Source organism: Macrobrachium nipponense, chromosome 30 (genome assembly GCF_015104395.2).
Source record: "Macrobrachium nipponense isolate FS-2020 chromosome 30, ASM1510439v2, whole genome shotgun sequence".
Classification (NCBI taxonomy): Eukaryota; Metazoa; Arthropoda; class Malacostraca; order Decapoda; family Palaemonidae; genus Macrobrachium; species Macrobrachium nipponense.
In genome coordinates, this window is record NC_087218.1 from 53,997,894 (window position 1) to 54,016,128 (window position 18,235).

General features: G+C 48.8%; 1 protein-coding gene across 2 annotated transcripts in view; it reads right to left on the reverse strand.

Annotated features, from left to right (window-relative positions):
- LOC135202518 (ribosomal oxygenase 1-like) overlaps positions 1–18,235 on the reverse strand; it is a 119,493-nt gene that overhangs the window by 15,233 nt on the left and 86,025 nt on the right. For both annotated transcript variants that reach the window (XM_064231970.1, XM_064231971.1), the window contains one exon: positions 17,824–18,037. In XM_064231970.1, coding sequence (XP_064088040.1) covers positions 17,824–18,037 — 214 coding nt within the window. The remainder of the gene's footprint in view (positions 1–17,823; positions 18,038–18,235) is intronic.

Consider the following 18,235-nt stretch of genomic DNA (forward strand, 5'->3'; position numbering starts at 1 on the left):
ATTGCCTTCTAGAGACCGAGGTCCTGATGGGCAAGATATCTCATAGTAATAGTTGATTTTTTTTTCTCGGCTAAGGAGAAAACAACACTATGTGTCGTTGAAGACGAAGGTGTACAGAAAATGCAACCTACGTCTTCACAGCTGAACCGAGAGAAGGATTCTCAAGATTCTGAACCTGTGCTACAAACACTGAGAACGCTAACCGCTATTCATTGCTGTCCGGTGAGGATCGTAGTTGCAATGAAAGCGGAGCGCTTTTCAGTAATGAAGACACAGGGGAATACTGCCTGAAGAACTGCTTCTCATGGGCTGAACATTTGGAAGTAGAGCTGTCAGGTCGGAGAGTAGGCGATGTCTTCTGACACATCTGTTAATTCGGGGCGAACAATGAATAATTGCACACCTACAAATACGAGATATTTTGAAGACAAACTCAGATGTCTGCAAAAATCATTCGCATTATCGCGGTGCGATGCAGCGGGTGACTAGTACAGACTTCTGTTACCGTGCGGTAAACAGAAAGATAAAAGAGTCCAAGAGATATCTCTGTTGAAAAATTCTCGCAATGTCGAAGGCGATGAAATCGAGTGTCACAGCAGTAGATGGTCCTTCATTATTGCGAGAATCCCCGTTAATCAGAGACCTAAGTCCATGATTGTTGGGCAGAGATACGGTTCGGTAGTCAATCAAACCAGGGGAGAGAGAGACGTAACCGACCGTGCATCTCCGAGACCCTAGCTGATACTGAGCCGCTATCAGGCAGTTCAATACGCAGTAGCTCTCGGTGACTCGTCATCCTGAGTTGCCAGGTAATCCATTATTCCACGAAGGAATGCGTTCGGCTAGAACCATCGAGCATAAAGAATACGCTCGAGCAATTATATTTAAACGAAACGGATTTCGGTAAATACAAAAGCTGATTTGGTGTTGTCATGACAATACCAACGTATCTAAAATCGAATAACTAAATAACTGCTGGGAGGTTGCAGGCAACCCCGAGTTGCAGTTCAATTAAGATACAATTCGTCTCGGTCACAAACCGTAGAGTTAACTACGGTATGCGCCTACCCCCCGGACAATTCAACTGTTAAAAGAATCATGTCGCGAGGGTAATATACGTAGTATATTTGTAGGTTCTGTACAACGACCTCCATCCTAAATTCTTTTCCCTCGAGGAATGAGAATAAGGATTGGAGATCGACCGCCTTCGTTCTCTAGTCAAGAGAGTGAAGGAGAAGTCTTTCCCAAAGGAAAGCTTCAATGGTGAACAGAATACCGAAGACGATAGTTCAAGCCAAACTGGAAGTTCCCCGCCCGTCCGTTCTTCTCTATTCCAGGTTAATCGCCTACTGTGAGATACTCTCTTTCAGCAGCAGTCTTCTTCCAAATGCTAGAAATTACAGGAATTCGAGCATAAGCGATGGTTCCCGATTATCGTGTAACAATTATCGGGGATTCTCGGTCACTTTGGACCGTGGTCTCGCCTAAGTGTTTGGAGATCGTAAAAAACTCGAACACTCTGAGTGCGCTAGAAATTCCGTAGAATTCTAAGCACTCTGCGAAACCCCCAAACCCCCCACCGAATTCGTCAAAACGATATCGGCTGGTGGTCCTCTCGAATTCCCGTAGAAATCGAGAAAGGGGCAGGATCCCTCCTCAACGACCGGGCTTACGTCAGGTAGGACCCGAAGGTCCCCCCGGTAGCACAGCCCCTAACGTGGGATCTTACAGAGAAATCTCTGTAGGATCCCTCCCCTTTCCCTCGTAGCCGTAAGGAGAGAGGGAATGGGGGAGGAATTGGATACTGGCTCGCCTTCCCAGCGGAACTAGCAGTTGGAGAAGAAAAGGAGCAGCCATCGCCTTACGGCGATGGCCTCTCAGAGCCTGGGAAAACGTATCGTCAGGAGAAAACGTTTTCCCGAGAGGGTTACGAACTCATACTGTAGGTAAGGGTCTGCCGCCACTGTGAACGTCGTCTGGGTGGGGCTGATCGACACCTGACAGGAGAGAGCCGATACCGTCCTCCGACTCATTCCAGTCCTCGTTCGAGGTCGAAACCTCAGGAGGACCGAAGGGGTATTCAAATACGGTGTCCGAAGACACGTAGAAAAGAAACGCTCTGTCGCAGTAGAGGAGGTGAAGTAGCTTGTTCGACCGGCCAGAACTGAGAGAGCCCTTCTTTTGTCCGGAGACGAGAGACTCCTGGTTCAACACAGTCGGCAAGCTCCGATCGCGGCAGACCCACCGTCGATTTGGGTTCCCTCTCGGGCCCCAAAACGACTCGAGCCGAGACGTGGCTCTGCTGGTGGGAGCGGCGATCCTTCCCCGAGGTCGTTGTGCTGACGAATCAGCGCCATAACCTCGGCAAAGTTCCTCTGGATCTCGGAAGTCACAGCATCTTGCAGAGTGGGACCGTTAAGCCCTTCGAACAAGAGCATATTCCGAGAACCTTCCTCCTAAGAAGGGGGAACAGCGACAGCCCTCTCAGTCTTCTCCATCCACTTGTGCATACGTCCTGGCCGGTCCAAGAACCGTGCCTGGCACGTAGGGCGTCGTGGTGGGATCATGAGGGGCGCACCCCTCAGATCACTCCTCAATACTCGCTCCTCCCGGTTTGTAACCCGGAGTTGAAGGTACGGGGAGAGGCAGACCTGACGCTCCCTCCTCGCTCGCTGGCAGAACCAGCAGGCTTGGAGGGCTGCAGGCGATCGTCAACAATATCATTTTTGTACATGAACTTTCCTGTCAGACATATACTTAGCTGATTGACACCCTTGGTGGAGGGTACAAGACAGAAAATAACAAAGAAAAGGTAAACAACACCTGTTGTAGGATAAAAATAACCTTGGTTCTTACCTGTTTAGGCTGAAGACTTCATAGATACTGTCTATATTAGTCTGCATAGCCATAAGAGCTACAGCGAGGGCGTGACCTACAGCTGAAAAGACTCTTTGGGTCTACTAACGGGACTTGATATCCGCTTACTTAGTAGAATCCAAGTCGGATCATGTCAATGGGGGTTCGCCCTCTTCTATGACAGAACCTGTCCACTACCAACGCAGGGAGCTTCAAACCAAATCCGATCACCTAACCAAACTAAAGTTATTAGTATTACGAAACGAAAAAAGATGCCTACCTGCATCAAGTTTCATACAACCATATGAACTCAATTAGCAAAAACAATGGGAAAAACTACTAAGGATATGTTCCAGCTCCCTGCCCCAGCACCGAATCCGCCGATACGTACGGGCCTAATGCGAAGCACTCGTCATACGTAATACTGACGTCTTTTTAGGTAGTGGTTGGCGAATACTGAATTACATCTCCAGAATGTAGTTTTCATCAGATTCTGAAGCGACATATTCTTATTAAAGGCCAAGGAAGTTGGCAATGGCTCTCACTTCATGAGCCTTGACTTTTAGGAGCTTGAAATGTTCTTCATTACAAGATCTATGTGCTTCTTTCACAAGACTTCTAATGAAGAAAGACAGCGCATTTTTCGACAATGGTCTGCTGGGGTCCTTTACAGAGAACCATAGTCTGTCCTCAATGCCCTTAAGGGTTTTCTTCTTCTGAAGGTAGTATTTTAAACTCCTAACAGGGCAAAGAGTTCTTTCAGGTTCTTCCCCTACTAGGGCAGATAATCCACGAACCTCAAAGCTCCTTGGCCAAGGATTTGAGGGGTTCTCATTCTTTGCTAAAAACAACGAAGGAAGGAAGGAACAAACCACGGAATCTCCTTTGAAAACCTACCCTTCCTTCTAGGGCAATGAATCTCACTAACCCTTTTAGCGGATGCTAAAGCCATGAGAAAGAGAGCTTTCCACGTAAGATCTTTGAAGGAGGCTAAATGTGGTGGTTCAAACCTAGAGGACCTCAGGAAACGAGAACCACGTCCAGATTCCAACTTGGAACTTCGTTCGAACAAGTTTTCTTGGAAGTTTCAAAAGATCTTAATGATCATGCAGATCTTTGTTATTCGAAAGATCTAAATTCCTATGTCTGAACACAGCAGCCAGCATGCTCCGGTATCCTTTGATGGTAGATACTGCCAAACCGCATTTTTCTCTGAGGAAAACTAGGAAATCTGCTATCTGAGTCACAGAGGTACTGAAGAAGGAAGGGGAACTTCTGGTTCCTGCACCACCGGCGAAAAGACGTCCCACTTCGACTGGTAGACTTTAAGGGTCGAAGGTCTTCTAGCTGAGGCGATAGCCATTAGCAGCTTTTGTCGAAAACCCCTTCGCTCTGACAAGACTTTTGACAGTCGAAAGCCAGTCAGATTGAGAGCGGGGAGGTTTCTGTGATACCATGTCGAAGTGGGGTGTTTGAGCAAATCTTGTCTTTGTGGAAGTGCTCTTGGAAAGTCCACCAACCATTCCAGTACCTACTGTGAACCAATCTTGGGCGGGCCAGAACGGAGCTACTAGCGTCATTCTTCTCATCTCCGAGATAGCAAATTTCTTAGGGGTTTGTCCCAGTACTTTGAAGGGGGGGAGGGGAAAGGCGTAGACATCTAGACCTGTCCAATCTAGGAGAAACGCATCCACTGATACTGCTCCTGGGTCTGAGATCGGGGAGCAGTAAAGTTCGATCCTTGCGTTCCTTGCTGTTGCAAAGAGGTCGATGTGAGGTCTGCCCCATCTTCTCCACAGGTCTTGGCATACCTCTGAGTGGAGGGTCCACTCGGAAGGCAGGAGTTGATTCTTCCTGCTCAGGAGATCGGCCCTGACGTTCCTTTCTCCCTGTACGAATCTGGTGAGAGACTGATCTTCCTTGTTTGAGACCACAGCAGAAGATCCCTTGCTGTACGCCAAGGCTGTTGTGTTGTCCGAATTGACCTGCACTACTGCATTTCGGACGTGGGGCTCGAAGGCTTTCAATGCCATCCAGACTGCCATCAACTCTTTCTTGTTGATGTGCCAGGACACCTGATCCCCCTTCCAGGTGCCTGACACTTCTCTTGGCCCGAGCGTCGCTCCCCAACCTTCACAAAACGAAGTGGGTTGTTCCACCACCGAAGGTCTCTCTTGATTCCCCTTGAGATCTTGAAGGAGAATTCCAGATCTAGGGAGAGACGCCTCCAGTTCTGGTATAGGAAGAACTGTAGAGGCCTGAGATGCAACCTTCCTAGAGAAACGAATTGCTCCAACGAGGAAAGTGTCCCCAGCAGACTCATCCACTCCCTCGCTGTGCATACATCTTTCGTTATGGAAGGTCGTTATTTTCTCGTAGCAACGAGCTATCCTCCTCTGGTGACGGAAAAGCCCGAAAAGCCAGAGAAGCTATCCGAATCCCCAGATAGATCCGCTCTTGACTGGGGATTAATTGAGACTTCTGGAAGTTCACCAGAAGTCCCAGAGAACTTGCCAATGTAAGGGTCTTTTGAGGTCTCCAGACATCTTTCTTGAGACTATGCTCTGATTAGCAGTCGTCGAGATAAAGCGACACCCTCTCACTCCCTCCAAATGTAGCCACTGCGCCACGTTTTCATTAACCCCGTGAAAACTTGGGGTGCAGTCGACAGGCCGAAGCACAAGGCCTTGAATTGGAAGATGTTTCCTCCCATCATGAATCGTAGATACTTCCGTGAAGAAGGATGGATCGGCACATGAAAGTAAGCGTCCTGAAGGGCTAGAGACACCATCCAGTCCCCTGGACGAAGAGCCGCTAACACTGAGGAAGTTGTCTCCATGTTTCCACAAAGACGTTCAGGGCGCTTACATCCAAAAACCGGTCTCCATCCTCCTGAGTTCTTCGGAATTAGGAATAGTCTGTTGTAAAAACCCGCAGAGCGGGGATCTTTCACTAGTTCTAGAGCCTCCTTCTCTAGCATGAGATCTACTGCTAGAGAAAGGGCTTGATTCATGATGGGGTCCTTGTACTTGGCCACCAACTCCCTCGGAGTTGTCGTCAATGTGGTCTTGACGAGAAGGGAATGATGGTTATCCTTTGCTGACAATCGATAGGGACCAATTGTCTGCCCCTTTGTGGGCCCAGACGTCGGCAAATTTCAGTAGTCTGGCACCCACTGATGTCTGGAGTCCTTGATCGCTATTTCTTCCCTCTGACTGACCTAGAGAAGGTTTTACCTCTCTTAAAAGGTCTAGTTCCTCTGGTTGACGAACCTCTGACAGCAGTCCTCCTCGAAAGGGCTCCTGCCTCACAGGAGTCTCTTTCTTGGCCTTGGGTTGGAAGACAGAGCGAGGTTTCCTGGCCGCCTGGGCTAACATGTCCTGAGTAGCCTTAGCTGAAAGGGCAACTCGAAGACATCGTTGAATAATCTTCTTGGGGAACAGAAGAGGAGAGAGTTGAGCATTACATAAGAGAGGCACCCTTTGTGCATGTGAAACTACCTTAGTGAGAAACGAACAGTAGACAGACCGCTTCTTAATAACTCCAGCTCCAAACAGTGAGGAGACTTCACTCGATCCGTCTCTCACTGCTTTGTCCATGCAAGTGAGGACGCAGTTAAGATCTTCAGGAGACAGTGAATCAGGGGTCTGGGTCTTATTAGCCAGAACTCCTAAAGACCAATCAAGGAAGTTGAAAACTTCCAGGACTCGGAACATTCCCTTCAGTAGGTGGTTCAAGTTCGTTCATCCCCCACGTGGTCTTGGCGGACAAGAGGGCGGAACGACGAGCAGAATCCACCAATGAAGAGAAGTCCGAGTCCGCAGACGAAGGGAGAGCGAGGCCTAAAGGTTCGCCCGATTCGTACCAGAATCCCAATCTGCCAGTCAGTTTAGACGGAGGGAAAGAAAAAACAGTCTTCCCCCCACCTTCTTTTCCTTAGAAAGGAGCCATTCCCCCAAAACCTCTAAGCGCCTTCTTCATGGAAACAGTAGGTTTCATCTTACACAAGACGAAACCTTCGACATCTTCGAAGTGGAGAATAAAGAAAGAGGAGAAGGAGGAGCACAAGAGAAAGGATATCTCCGAACTCTTGCAGGAGCAAATCTGTCAACCTCTTATAGGAGGAAACAGAGGAGTCTTTTGGTCCTTCTTCTTCTGAGGGATCCTGTTCTTCCTGAGCTGAAGAACCCTCATGATCCTTAGAGGCGCGACTATCCTTATAAGAGTCTCTAGAGGAAGTAAGACGTATACGTCTTGGAGACAAAGCTTCAGAAACGTTGCCTACTTACAACATCCTTCTTGTCTGGAGGAGTGCGTTTTCAGATTCTTGGAGCCTAACAGGAGTAAGGCGGCTGTCAGGAGCAGAGCGCCTGTTTGAAGAAGAACTTCTATCAGGCTCTTGGCGCCTATCCAAAGGAGAGCGGCTACCAGGCGAACAGCGCCTGCCATACGAGAAGCGGCTACCAGGCTCTTGGCGCCTGAACCGAGGAGAGAGGATCTCTGGCGACGAGCGCCTACTAGGTGAGCGCCTACAAGGGGAGAAGCGCCTGCTAGGATTTAGGCGCCTGACTCGAGGAGAGTGAAAGTCAGTAGGAGAAGAGCGCCTGCCAGGAGAAACGCGCCTAACAAGCTCTTGACGCCTGTCCAGCGAAGAGCGCCTGTCCGATTTAGGGCGCTTATCAAACAGGAGAGTGGAGGCGAGACGAGGAGCGGCTACGAGGCGAGTAGCGCCTACTAGGCTCTTGGTGCCTATCAAGGGGAGCGATCCTGTCTCGAGAAGAGCGTCTATAGGGTGAAGATCTCCTACGAGCAGTCTGCTCCTTGTCCGAAGGAGAAACAAAGACATCCTGTCTGTCAGGCGAATGGCGCTTGGACGCAGATGGGATCTTGTCCGAAGCAGAAAGTCTCCTGCAAGAATCCGAACGCACAGGTGAGCGGGCCGCTTCCGCCGAATAGCGAGAGTCAGGAGAGGGGAGCCTGGACTTCTTTACAGGAAGCGAGACGTCCTTCCTACAAACGAGACGACACGCAAAGAGAGCCAGCCAGAGCCGAAATCTGCGCCTGAAGGTTAGCCAAACACCCTTGCAGGAGAATTCACAAACTCTTGAACAGGTGACAAGGCTCGATCTCTGCTCGGGGAACGATACTCCGGAGATCTCTTACGTTTCTTCGCTTCCACCTCAGGCTCTTCCGAAAAAACTTCAGGGCTGGATGGACGGGTGCAGGGAGCGTTCCAGGCTTCTCTTCGAAGGGCGCGAGGCTTCCGAAGAGCTCCATCCTCGTTTAGGAGAAGGCGAAGACGAGAAGCATTGGCGCAATATTTCTCTCTTGGAGCGATCCAAGGTAGCCTGGGAACGATCAACAGGAGCTACCGAGGGGACGCCTGACCGGTGGGGATGCTCCCTAACCTTCCTGCGGCTTTCGACTTTCCTCCTCCACTGGGACTGGGAGTCTGGAAGAGGTCTAGGCCTGGAAGCATTAGGGAGCCGATCAGACGCACCCTCCACTGCACTGGGTTCACTGCACAAATCACTATTGGAATCATCTTACCTTCTAATTGTTTAATTTTCCTCTCCATACTGCGGAATGGTGGCTTTCATGGAAGCCACTTCCGAAGGCACATCTTCGGCTTCGGTGCAGGGAGCAGGAGCTGAAACTGACAAAGGAGCTACTTTCTAAAATAGGATTATCTATATCCAACTCGCTAATACGAGATCTACTACTGCTCCTAGAAGAAGCTTTCCTAACTTTATCCTTTTCAAGCTTCCTCAAGTAGGAAGACAAAGACTTCCATTCATCCTCATTCAGCTTTTCACATTCATTACAAGGATTATTAAAGGTGCATTCATTCCCTCTACACTTCAAACATACTGTTGTGAGGGTCTACCGCAGCTTTCAGTAGCCTCACCTTACACTCAGTCATACAACAAACTCTAAACATGTTATTGTTATTATACAATTAAGTTTGTTCATACTTACCTGGCAGATATATATATAGCTGTATTTTCTGACGTCCGACAGAAATTTCAAAACTCGCGGCACACGCAGTGGGCGGCCAGGTGGTAGTACCCATTCCCGCCGCTGGGAGGCGGATATCAGGAACCATTCCCATTTTCTATTCATATTTTTTATTAATGCCTCTGTCTCCTGAGGGGAGGAGGGCGGTGGGCACTTTAATTATATATATCTGCCAGGTAAGTATGAACAAACTTAATTGTATAATAACAATAACATTTTGTTCATGCCACTTACCTGACAGATATATATATAGCTGAATCACACCTTCGGATGGTGGGAAAAGACAGAATAGGATTTTTGGGAAACTAACATTAAGTAGATGATATACATCTTGGTTCCTTACCTGTTTGCAAAGTAGACTATGTGATTACTGTCACGTAAGGCTGCTTTTGCTTAATTACAGAGTTGCCAGCCAGGTGGAGACCTGTAGTGCTGGTGCGCTCTGGATGATCTGTCAACGGGTGCGAGACCCTCAGCGTGACAAGATCATCGAGGCCATACAAATGAGGGCAACGAAGCAACTGACCACCACCTGACCAACTATACACAAACCCCTTAAAACTAGCTAACGGATGGGAGATCTTCACATAAGACTCACCACAACCTAAAAACACAACAACCTAACTTAACCTAACTAAGGAATAGGGAAAGAGCTACTTCCGGACCCCAATACTGTGTCCGCAGAAAACGTATGGCCCCAGTGCATTTTGCAATCGTCATAGATCGTTCTCACATCCCTTAGGTAATGTGAGGCGAAGACGGAGTTGCTCCTCCAAAAGGTACAATCGAGGATGTCCTTGATTGACATGTTCTTTTGGAAGGCAAGAGAGGTAGCGACGGCTCGTACTTCGTGCGCTTTTACTCGGAAGAGGCTCAAATCAGTCTTCTGGAAAGATGAATGAGCCTCCCGAATGGTGTCCCTTAGAAAGAAAGCCACTGCATTCTTTGATAAAGGTAAACCTCTGCTTCTGGCCTCTTCACAGAGCACCAGAGGTTACCTGAGGGACCTCTAACCTCTTTAGTTCTATGCACGTAGAACTTGAGAGCCCTTACCGGGCAAAGGACTCTCTCTGGTTCTTGGCCCACCAGACTTGACATACCTTTGATTTCAAAAGTCTTCGGCCAAGGGTTCGAAGGATTTTCATTCTTCGCCAAGAAAGATGGGTTCAATGAGCAGACAGCATTGTCCCCTTTGAAGCCCATTAACTTGCTAAACGCTTGAATTTCACTAACTCTCTTAGCCGTCGCAAGAGAAGTTAGGAAAAGAGCCTTCCTTGTCAGATTCCGAAGAGACGCTGTCTGAAGCGGTTCGAAAGTGTTTGACATAAGGAATTTCAGGACTACATCCAGATTCCATGAAGGTGGTCTCATTTGCGGAACCTTCGAGGTCTCGAAAGACTTCAAAAGGTCATGAATATCCTTGTTGTCAGACAGGTCTAGGCCTCTGTGCCTAAAAACCGCTGACAACATGCTTTTATATCCCTTGATGGTAGGGACCGCTAATTTCTGCACATTTCTGAGAAATAGCAGAAAATCAGCTATCTGGTTCACAGAGGTCGAGGAAGAGGAAACTCCTTCCTTTTTACACCATGCCCTGAAGGAAGCCCACTTCGACTGGTAAACAGCTCTTGTGGAAGCACGTCTCGCATGTGCGATTGCTCTCGCAGCTGCCTTCGAAAAACCTCTCGCTCTGGCCAACTTTTCGATAGTCTGAACGCAGTCAGACTCAGAGCGGAGAGGTTTTTGTGAAACCTTTCGAAGTGCGGCTGTTTGAGTAGATCTTTCCTCCAGGGCAATGTCCTTGGAAAGTCTACAAGGAAAGACATGACCTCTGTGAACCATTCTCTTGCTGGCCACATCGGAGCGATCAGGGTTAGCCTTGTCCCTTCCGAGGCCGCAAACTTCCTCATGACTTCCCCCAGAATCTTGAATGGTGGGAAGGCATAAAGGTCCCAGGCCCGTCCAATTCCACAGCAACGCGTCCACCTTCCGCGATTGCCTCTGGATCCAGGACCTGGAGCAGTAAGAGGAAGTCTCTTGTTCCTTGACGTTGCGAATAAGTCGACCAGTGGACGTCCCCACAGCGTCCATAGGTCTCGACCCACAAACGTCCTCGTGCAAGGTCCATTCCGTCGGAAGGACTTGGTCCCGACGACTGAAGGTCTGCCTGACGTTTTGCACACCCTGCAATGAATCTCGTCAGGATCGTTACCTCTTTCCTTTTTGCCCACAGCAGAATCTCTCTCGCTAGGGAGTACAACGCCCTGGAGTGTGTACCTCCCTGTTTTTTAAATAAGCGAGTGCTGTGGTATTGTCCGAGTTTTATCTGACAAATCTTGTTCTCCAAACTCTTCTCGAAGAACTGCAGGGACAGAAATACTGCTGCCAGTTCTTTTACATTTATATGCCAGGCTACCTGTTCCCCTCTCCAGGAGCCTGACACTTATTCCTTCCCCCCTAGGTGTTGCTCCCCATCCTGTGATGGAAGCGTCTGAAAACAACACTAGGTCGGGGCTCAAAAGACTTAGGGACACACCCTCTCGCAGCTTCTGAGGGTCCAACCACCATCTTAGGTGGTTCTTGATCGAAATCGATATCCTCAATACTGCATCGAGATCGTCTTTTGCCTTCCACTCGTCTGCCAAGAAGAATTGGAGAGGCCTGATGTGCAGTCTTCCCAAGGAAACAAACCTTTCCAGCGAGGAAATGGTCCCCAGCAGACTCATCCATTCCCTCGCCGAGCAAGTCTCCTTCCTTAGAAAGGCTGAGATCTTTCCATAAAGCCTAGATGCTGACGTTCCTGGGACGGAAACGCTCGAAAAGCCACTGAATCCATCTGAATCCCCAGATACACGATGGACTGTGTTGGGGTCAGATGCGACTTTTCGAGGTTGACCAGAAGTCCCCAGGGACTCGCTAAGGCTAAAGTGAACTGCAAGTCCTTCAGACACTTCTCTCTCGACGACGCCCTGATCAGCCAGTCGTCGAGGTATAGGGAAACTCTTATTCCCAAGAAGAGTGTAGCCATCTCGCTACGTTCTTCATCACTACTGTGAACCATCGGAAGCCGTGGTCATCCGAAGCACATCGCTCTGAACTGCCAAACTTTGTTGTTCAAGACAAATCTTAGATATTTTCTTGAAAGAGGGTGGATCGGGATGTGGAAGTACGCGTCCTGCAAGTCCAAGGATACCATCCAGTCGCCCGGTCTCAAGGCTCCCAGAACAGAATGAGGCGTCTCCATCGTGAATTTTATCTTTTCCACGAAAAGATTGAGCCTGCTTACATCTAGAACTGGACGCCAACCTGACGACTGCTTTGGTACTAGGAAGATTCTGTTGTAGAAACCTGGCGCCACCGCAGGTCCGCGACTTGTTCCACCGCTCTTTTGTCGATCATCTGTTGAAGGAGATCGAACAAGACTTTCTTCTTTTCTCCTTGGTAGGATGGAGAAAGGTCTCTGGGAGTCGTAGAGAGGAGGAAGATCTAAAAAGGGGATCTTGTACCCCTGCTCCACGATCTTGAGGGACCAAGAGTCCGTGTCTCTCTCTCTCCACGCCCTCCCGCAAAATACTTAGGTCTGGCTCCGACTGGTGTCTGAAGGACATGCTTTTCACTTGGAAGGCTTTGGTTTAAAAGAAGCTCTTCCTCGTGAAAACCCTCTCCCTCGAGGAGCTGCTCTCGAGGGGGGAGCCCCACGAAAGGGCTTTACTTTCTTCGGCGGACGAACTGCAGCCGAAGATGTTGAAGGTCCGGCCGACCGTCTTGTAGACTGGGCCAAAAGATCCTGAGTCCTAGCCTTCTCTTGTAGGCTGTTCGTCAGGTCCTTTTACCAAAGTCTGGGGGAAGAGATGGTTCGAAGAGGCGAAAAACAACACGTCCGTTTCTTTCCTGAGCTGGCGTCACTGACCGAGCTGTGAAGTTGCACAGCAAAGCTCTCTTTTTTAACAAAGCTGTCCCAAAGTGAGATACTAGCTCTTCCGAAACCATCCCTGACGGCTTTGTCCATACATGCTAACACGCTGGACAGCTCCCCAGACTAAGAGATTCTGGGCTTCTCGCTTGTAAATCCAGAACTCCCAAACACCAATCAAGGAAGTTGAAGACTTCCAGCGTCCTAAGCAGACCTTTCAGATGATGGTCTGTCTCCGACGCGGTCCAAGTTACCTTGGCAGAGGGTAAAAGTGACCTCCTCTGTAAGTCTACAAGGCTGGAGAAATCTCCTTGAGCCGACGAAGGGATACGAACTCCCACTTCGTCCTTGGTCTTATACCAAATGCCTCCTTTACCACTAAGTCTAGTAGGAGGCAAGGCGAAGGTCGTCTTGCCTTGTCTCTCCTTCTTATCATCCAGTCCTGGAGCTTCTTGAAAGCACGTTTCGTCGATAGAGAAGTCTTCATCTCTACGAACTCCGGGATTTCCCCGTTTTCGATGAAGAAAACTGTGAAGGAGGAGACTTGGGAGCTGCGGGCTGAAATTTGTCCTCAAAAGAAGAACGCAAGAGTCTGACTAGGACTTTGTAATCCGAGGTAGAAGGGGCTGTAGCAGGTTCATCTTCACCCGATTCAGCCGAACTACCCAGTTCTCCTTCTTCTCTCAAAGGAAGAGGAGAACGTCTGTCAGGCGAAGGCGTCCTATTGGCGGTTCTTAGCAAGATCAAAGGACCCCTCTCCTTGCAAGCTGCAGCCTTATCACTGCTGTCTTCTTTCTGACGCTTACTGCTCGCTGATGGAAGAGCGTCCTGAGGCGGACGAGCGTCTTCCGCGGCAGTCCCACCTACCCGAGAAGCGTCTTTACCTCTCTTCGCTGGCATACGTGCCTGAGCGCGTAACAAAGTGTCTGGGGGTAAGAATTCTTGTTCAGAATCCCCGAAAGCGTCTTGAAAGGAGGCCTGACGTCCTGGCGAACTTCCTGCCAAGCGTCCTGTCTAGCGTCCTGGAGAGCGGCCTGCCGATCGTCCTGTGTAGCGTCCTGGCGAGCGTCCTGACGAACGTCCTGCCTAGCGTCCTGCCAAGCGTCCTGACGAACGTCCTGCCGAGCGTCCTGACGAACGTCCTGCCTAGCGTCCTGCCAAGCGTCCTGACGAACGTCCTGCCGAGCGTCCTGACGAACGTCCTGCCTAGCGCGAGCGTCCCGACAAGCATCTTGCCGAACGTCCTGCCGAGCGTCCTTTGCACCTTGCAAACAAAGCGTCTTCAAAAACGTCCTGTCGTAACGTCCTTCTATAAGACGAACGAGATCGGCGAATCGCTGAAGGAGAAGCGATCGGCGAACGAGACGCAGGAGGCGAAGGCAACGGAGACTGCTTAGTCCTCTTTACAGGCAGTCTAAGGTCCTTCCTCCGCTTAGGCTCGACTGCTGCTGGGCAAGTCCTCTGAGCCATAAGCGAGGATAGCTGGTCCTGAAGGGACAAAAGAATGTTCTTCGTTGGAGAAGAATGAGACGAGGAAGCAGGACTGGTCCTGTGAGAGACGAGGGGCGAGGGGACGCCTCCTTCCTTCTCAAAGGAACAGCTACCATGTTTCTCAGGTGTACGCGCCTGCCTCGTGCGCGCAACCTAGCGTCCTCATCGGAGGAGATCCTACCTCTCTTCTGAGGAGGAAAGACATCATAAGCGTCTTCCGACGAAAGCGGCGAAAGAGGACGTGAAGCGTCCTCCGCAAGAAACGTCCTCTTTAACGGACGAGAGTCTCTCCGAGCGCTCCACCCCTTGCGCGGGGAGGACGCTTCGGAGGACGAAAAGCAATCCTTCAAGACGCGTGCTCGTGCACGGTCCTTGGCAGCCTGGGTCTTTGCTACATGGTCTGCCGAAGGGACGCCAGATCGGTGGGAAGCCCCCGTAACAACCCTCTTGCGGCTTTCGACATACCTCCTCCCTGGGTCTTGGGAGTCTGATAGAGGTCTAGGCCTAGAAGCATTATGGGGCCGATCTGACGCCCCCTCCACAACACTGGGGGCACGATCACACACTTGCACCGAGCCAGTTTCCAAGGCTTTCACTTTGGTCTCCAGAGTGCGAAGGGACTCCAAAATCATAGAGAGAGCATCCGCTCCTCCCGACACAGAATCAGAGCCCGAAGGCAACACAGGTTTAGGGGTTGTAAACACTACAGGTGTTAGTGCAGGAGAAACGTTAGTCTTACCTTTGGAAGAACTCCTTGAGGAAGACCTCCTGATCCTATCGCGCTCCAATTTAAGGCGATAGGACTCATATGCTCTCCATTCATCATCAGTCAATCTCTCACATTCCTTGCACCGATGATCAATCAAACAATGAAGCCCCCTACAACTCATACATACTGTGTGAGGGGTCTACCGATGCTTTCGGTAGCCTCACCTTACAATCAGCACTCACACACACTCTGAAACTCACACCACTTGATCCAGACATATCTTATAGAGAAAAGTCAATCCAAAATCAAAAAACGGTCCACTATCGCGCATGCCAATTCAACAATCCAATTCAATACCAACAAAATCAATCAGATACTTAGAAACGAGTCAAATTCCAAAAAATCCTGAGCAGAGGTCGTAAACAGATGTTTACCGACCGGCGACAGAAAAAATATGAATAGAAAATGGGAATGGTTCCTGATATCCGCCTCCAGCGGCGGGAATGGGTACTACCACCTGGCCGCCCACTGCGTGTGCCGCGAGTTTGAAATTTCTGTCGGACGTCAGAAAATACAGCTATATATATATCTGTCAGGTAAGTGGCATGAACAAAATAGCAGTTTTCTTAGTATCAACATCAGACATCATGAATCCAGAAAAATCCAAAGAAAAGTCAAATAACTGTCCACAAATCGCGAATGCCAGGCCAAAAGATCGGGTACTTCACCAAAAGTCCGTAGAAACAATCCAGGGCGAAAACGAGAAAAGAATCCAACTGTCAAGAGGTACCGACAACAGGTGTGGTCGACACCGACGACAGAAAAAATCTGACAAGAAAGGTATGTTGGTTCTTACACCCGCTTCCCAGCAGCGGGTAAGGTAGATCACCTGACCTACCTGTCGCGTTAGCCGCGAGTTTTGAATTCTGTCGTGACGTCAGAGACGTAAGCTAAGTATATGTTCTGACAGGAAAGTTCATGTACAAAAATGCAAAGCTTGAACTTTCGATATGGATCCTTGAGCGTTCTCGGCCTTTTGACAAAGACGCCGGCCGCCCGTGCGACAACTCACGTCTCTGTCAAATTCGTCTCTCCTAGACGCCCTTTCATGAGGAACGTAATCACGTTCTCTAATGCGTCGGCTACTAGGAGAAGACTCAAAGGCCGAAAAACGCGGAGAAGGAGCCGGGGACTGCCTAGTCCTCTTAACAGGCACCCACCTATCCTTCCTCCGATGACTAGTTTTCTGCCTCCCTTTCTCTCAAAATAGGAAGCTAACTGTTTCTGCATTTCCCAAAGCATTTTCCTTGATGGGGAAAGTTCTCGATCAGGAGAAGGACTCATCCTGTGCGAGGAAGATGGGCGAGGGGATGCCCTTTCCTTCAACTCAGGAACATGCTTAGAGCGACTTGGACGCTCGAAAGAGTCCTCCCCTGATGAAGTCTTGTTCCTTTTCTGTGGCGGAAAAGCTTCAAAATCTTCAGGTGATGAATCTACGTAATGATCAGAAGGACGTGAAGTGTCCTCTTCTCTGAAACCTCTCTTAAGAGGGCGACAAGGAGACGGCCGCCTGTGCGACACCTTGCGCCCCTGCCGCTCTCACCCCCTGAGGTCTTCCCAAGCGTCCCAACCTCGAGGGAGAGGGGAAGTTCGGAAGAAGAGAAGCACTCTTTAAGTATCCGTGCCCGTGCACGAACACCGGCAGCCTGAGATTCGTCCTCAGTTTCTGCCGAAGGGACGTCAGACCAGTCATTAGATCCCGTAACCCTCCTTCGGCTTTGGCTTGCCCTCTCCCTAAGGCTGGGAGTCTGGCAGGGGCCTAGGCCTAGAGGCATTATGGGACCGATCTGACCCCCCCTCCACAACACTAGATGCACTAACACTTTTATTGCAATTCACATTTGATTGTAGAGCAATCACTTTAGATTCCAAGGCGCGAATCGACTCCATGATCGTAAATAATACGCTTCCTTCTGCAGACACTTCCTGATTGTTCGGAGGCAATACAACAGGATTAGGTTGAATTACATCTACAGGAGGATTTAATGGATACACAATCCTACCTTGACTTCTATTCACAGAAGCACTCCTAGAGGAAGACCTCCTGATTCTATCACACTCAAGCTTTCTCACGTAAGAATCATATGCCTTCCATTCATTTCAGTCAATTGCTCACACTCGATGCATCTATCATTCAACATACATACATACATGACTACGACATTTCGAGCACACTGAATGAGGGTCTACCGAAGCTTTCGGCAACCTCACCTTACATTCCTGTACCTTACACACCCTGAAGCTAGCAGAGCTAGATCCAGACATCGTAATCAAAGAAAAAAAGTCAAAGCCAAATCCAAATCAAATCCACTATCAACTATGCCAAGCCAACAAGCCAAATCAAAACCAAAAGTCAATCAGAATACTCAAGTTAGCACAAGAAGTTTCAAAATCCTAGGCGGAGGTCTGTAAACAGTTGTTTACCGACCGGCGACAGAGAAAAATCTGAATAGAAAATGGGAATGATTCCTGATATCCGCCTCCCAGCGGCGGAATGGGTACTAACCACCTGGCGTCCACTGCGTGTGCCGGGAGTTTTGAAATTCTCGACGTCGGAGAATACAGCTATATATATATCTGACAGGTATGTTTCATGAACAAATTTATACTTGTAGAATAACCTTGTTTGAAGGGACTAAAAGCAACTTTCTTATAAGAATACATTTTTTTTTATTCCAGTGATACCTTAATTAACTTTGTGCTTTTTGGTAGGATAGCCAGTTTACATTTAACAACATACAGTTCTGAGCGAATAAAATTTTCTAACAATGATTACCTTTTCTAGATAATGACCCCAACTGTTCTTCTGATAAGTTGATATTGTAATATGTAGTGAATGCTCATCTTCCACAGCGTGGCCCTGATGAATATACCCACGAGGAAAATACAAAAGATCACCCGGTTCTAAAATTGTATCTAATATTGGTTTTCCAATGTTGTCGTCTGTAAAGTTGGGACTGGAATAATCTGGTAATACTTCGTCATCACACCTGTAAAAACATGATTACAATATAAAAAAAATGAATAAGACCACTGAGTCATAACTCTAGATTTATTCTAAAGGGGAACTGAAATCTCTTGGACCATCACAAATAATGAGGTAATTCAAAGACTGCAGTTTATCAAGAATATTTGTTTCATATTTTGATACTTTTCTATGTCCCTGTTTGCAGTCTGAACATATATAA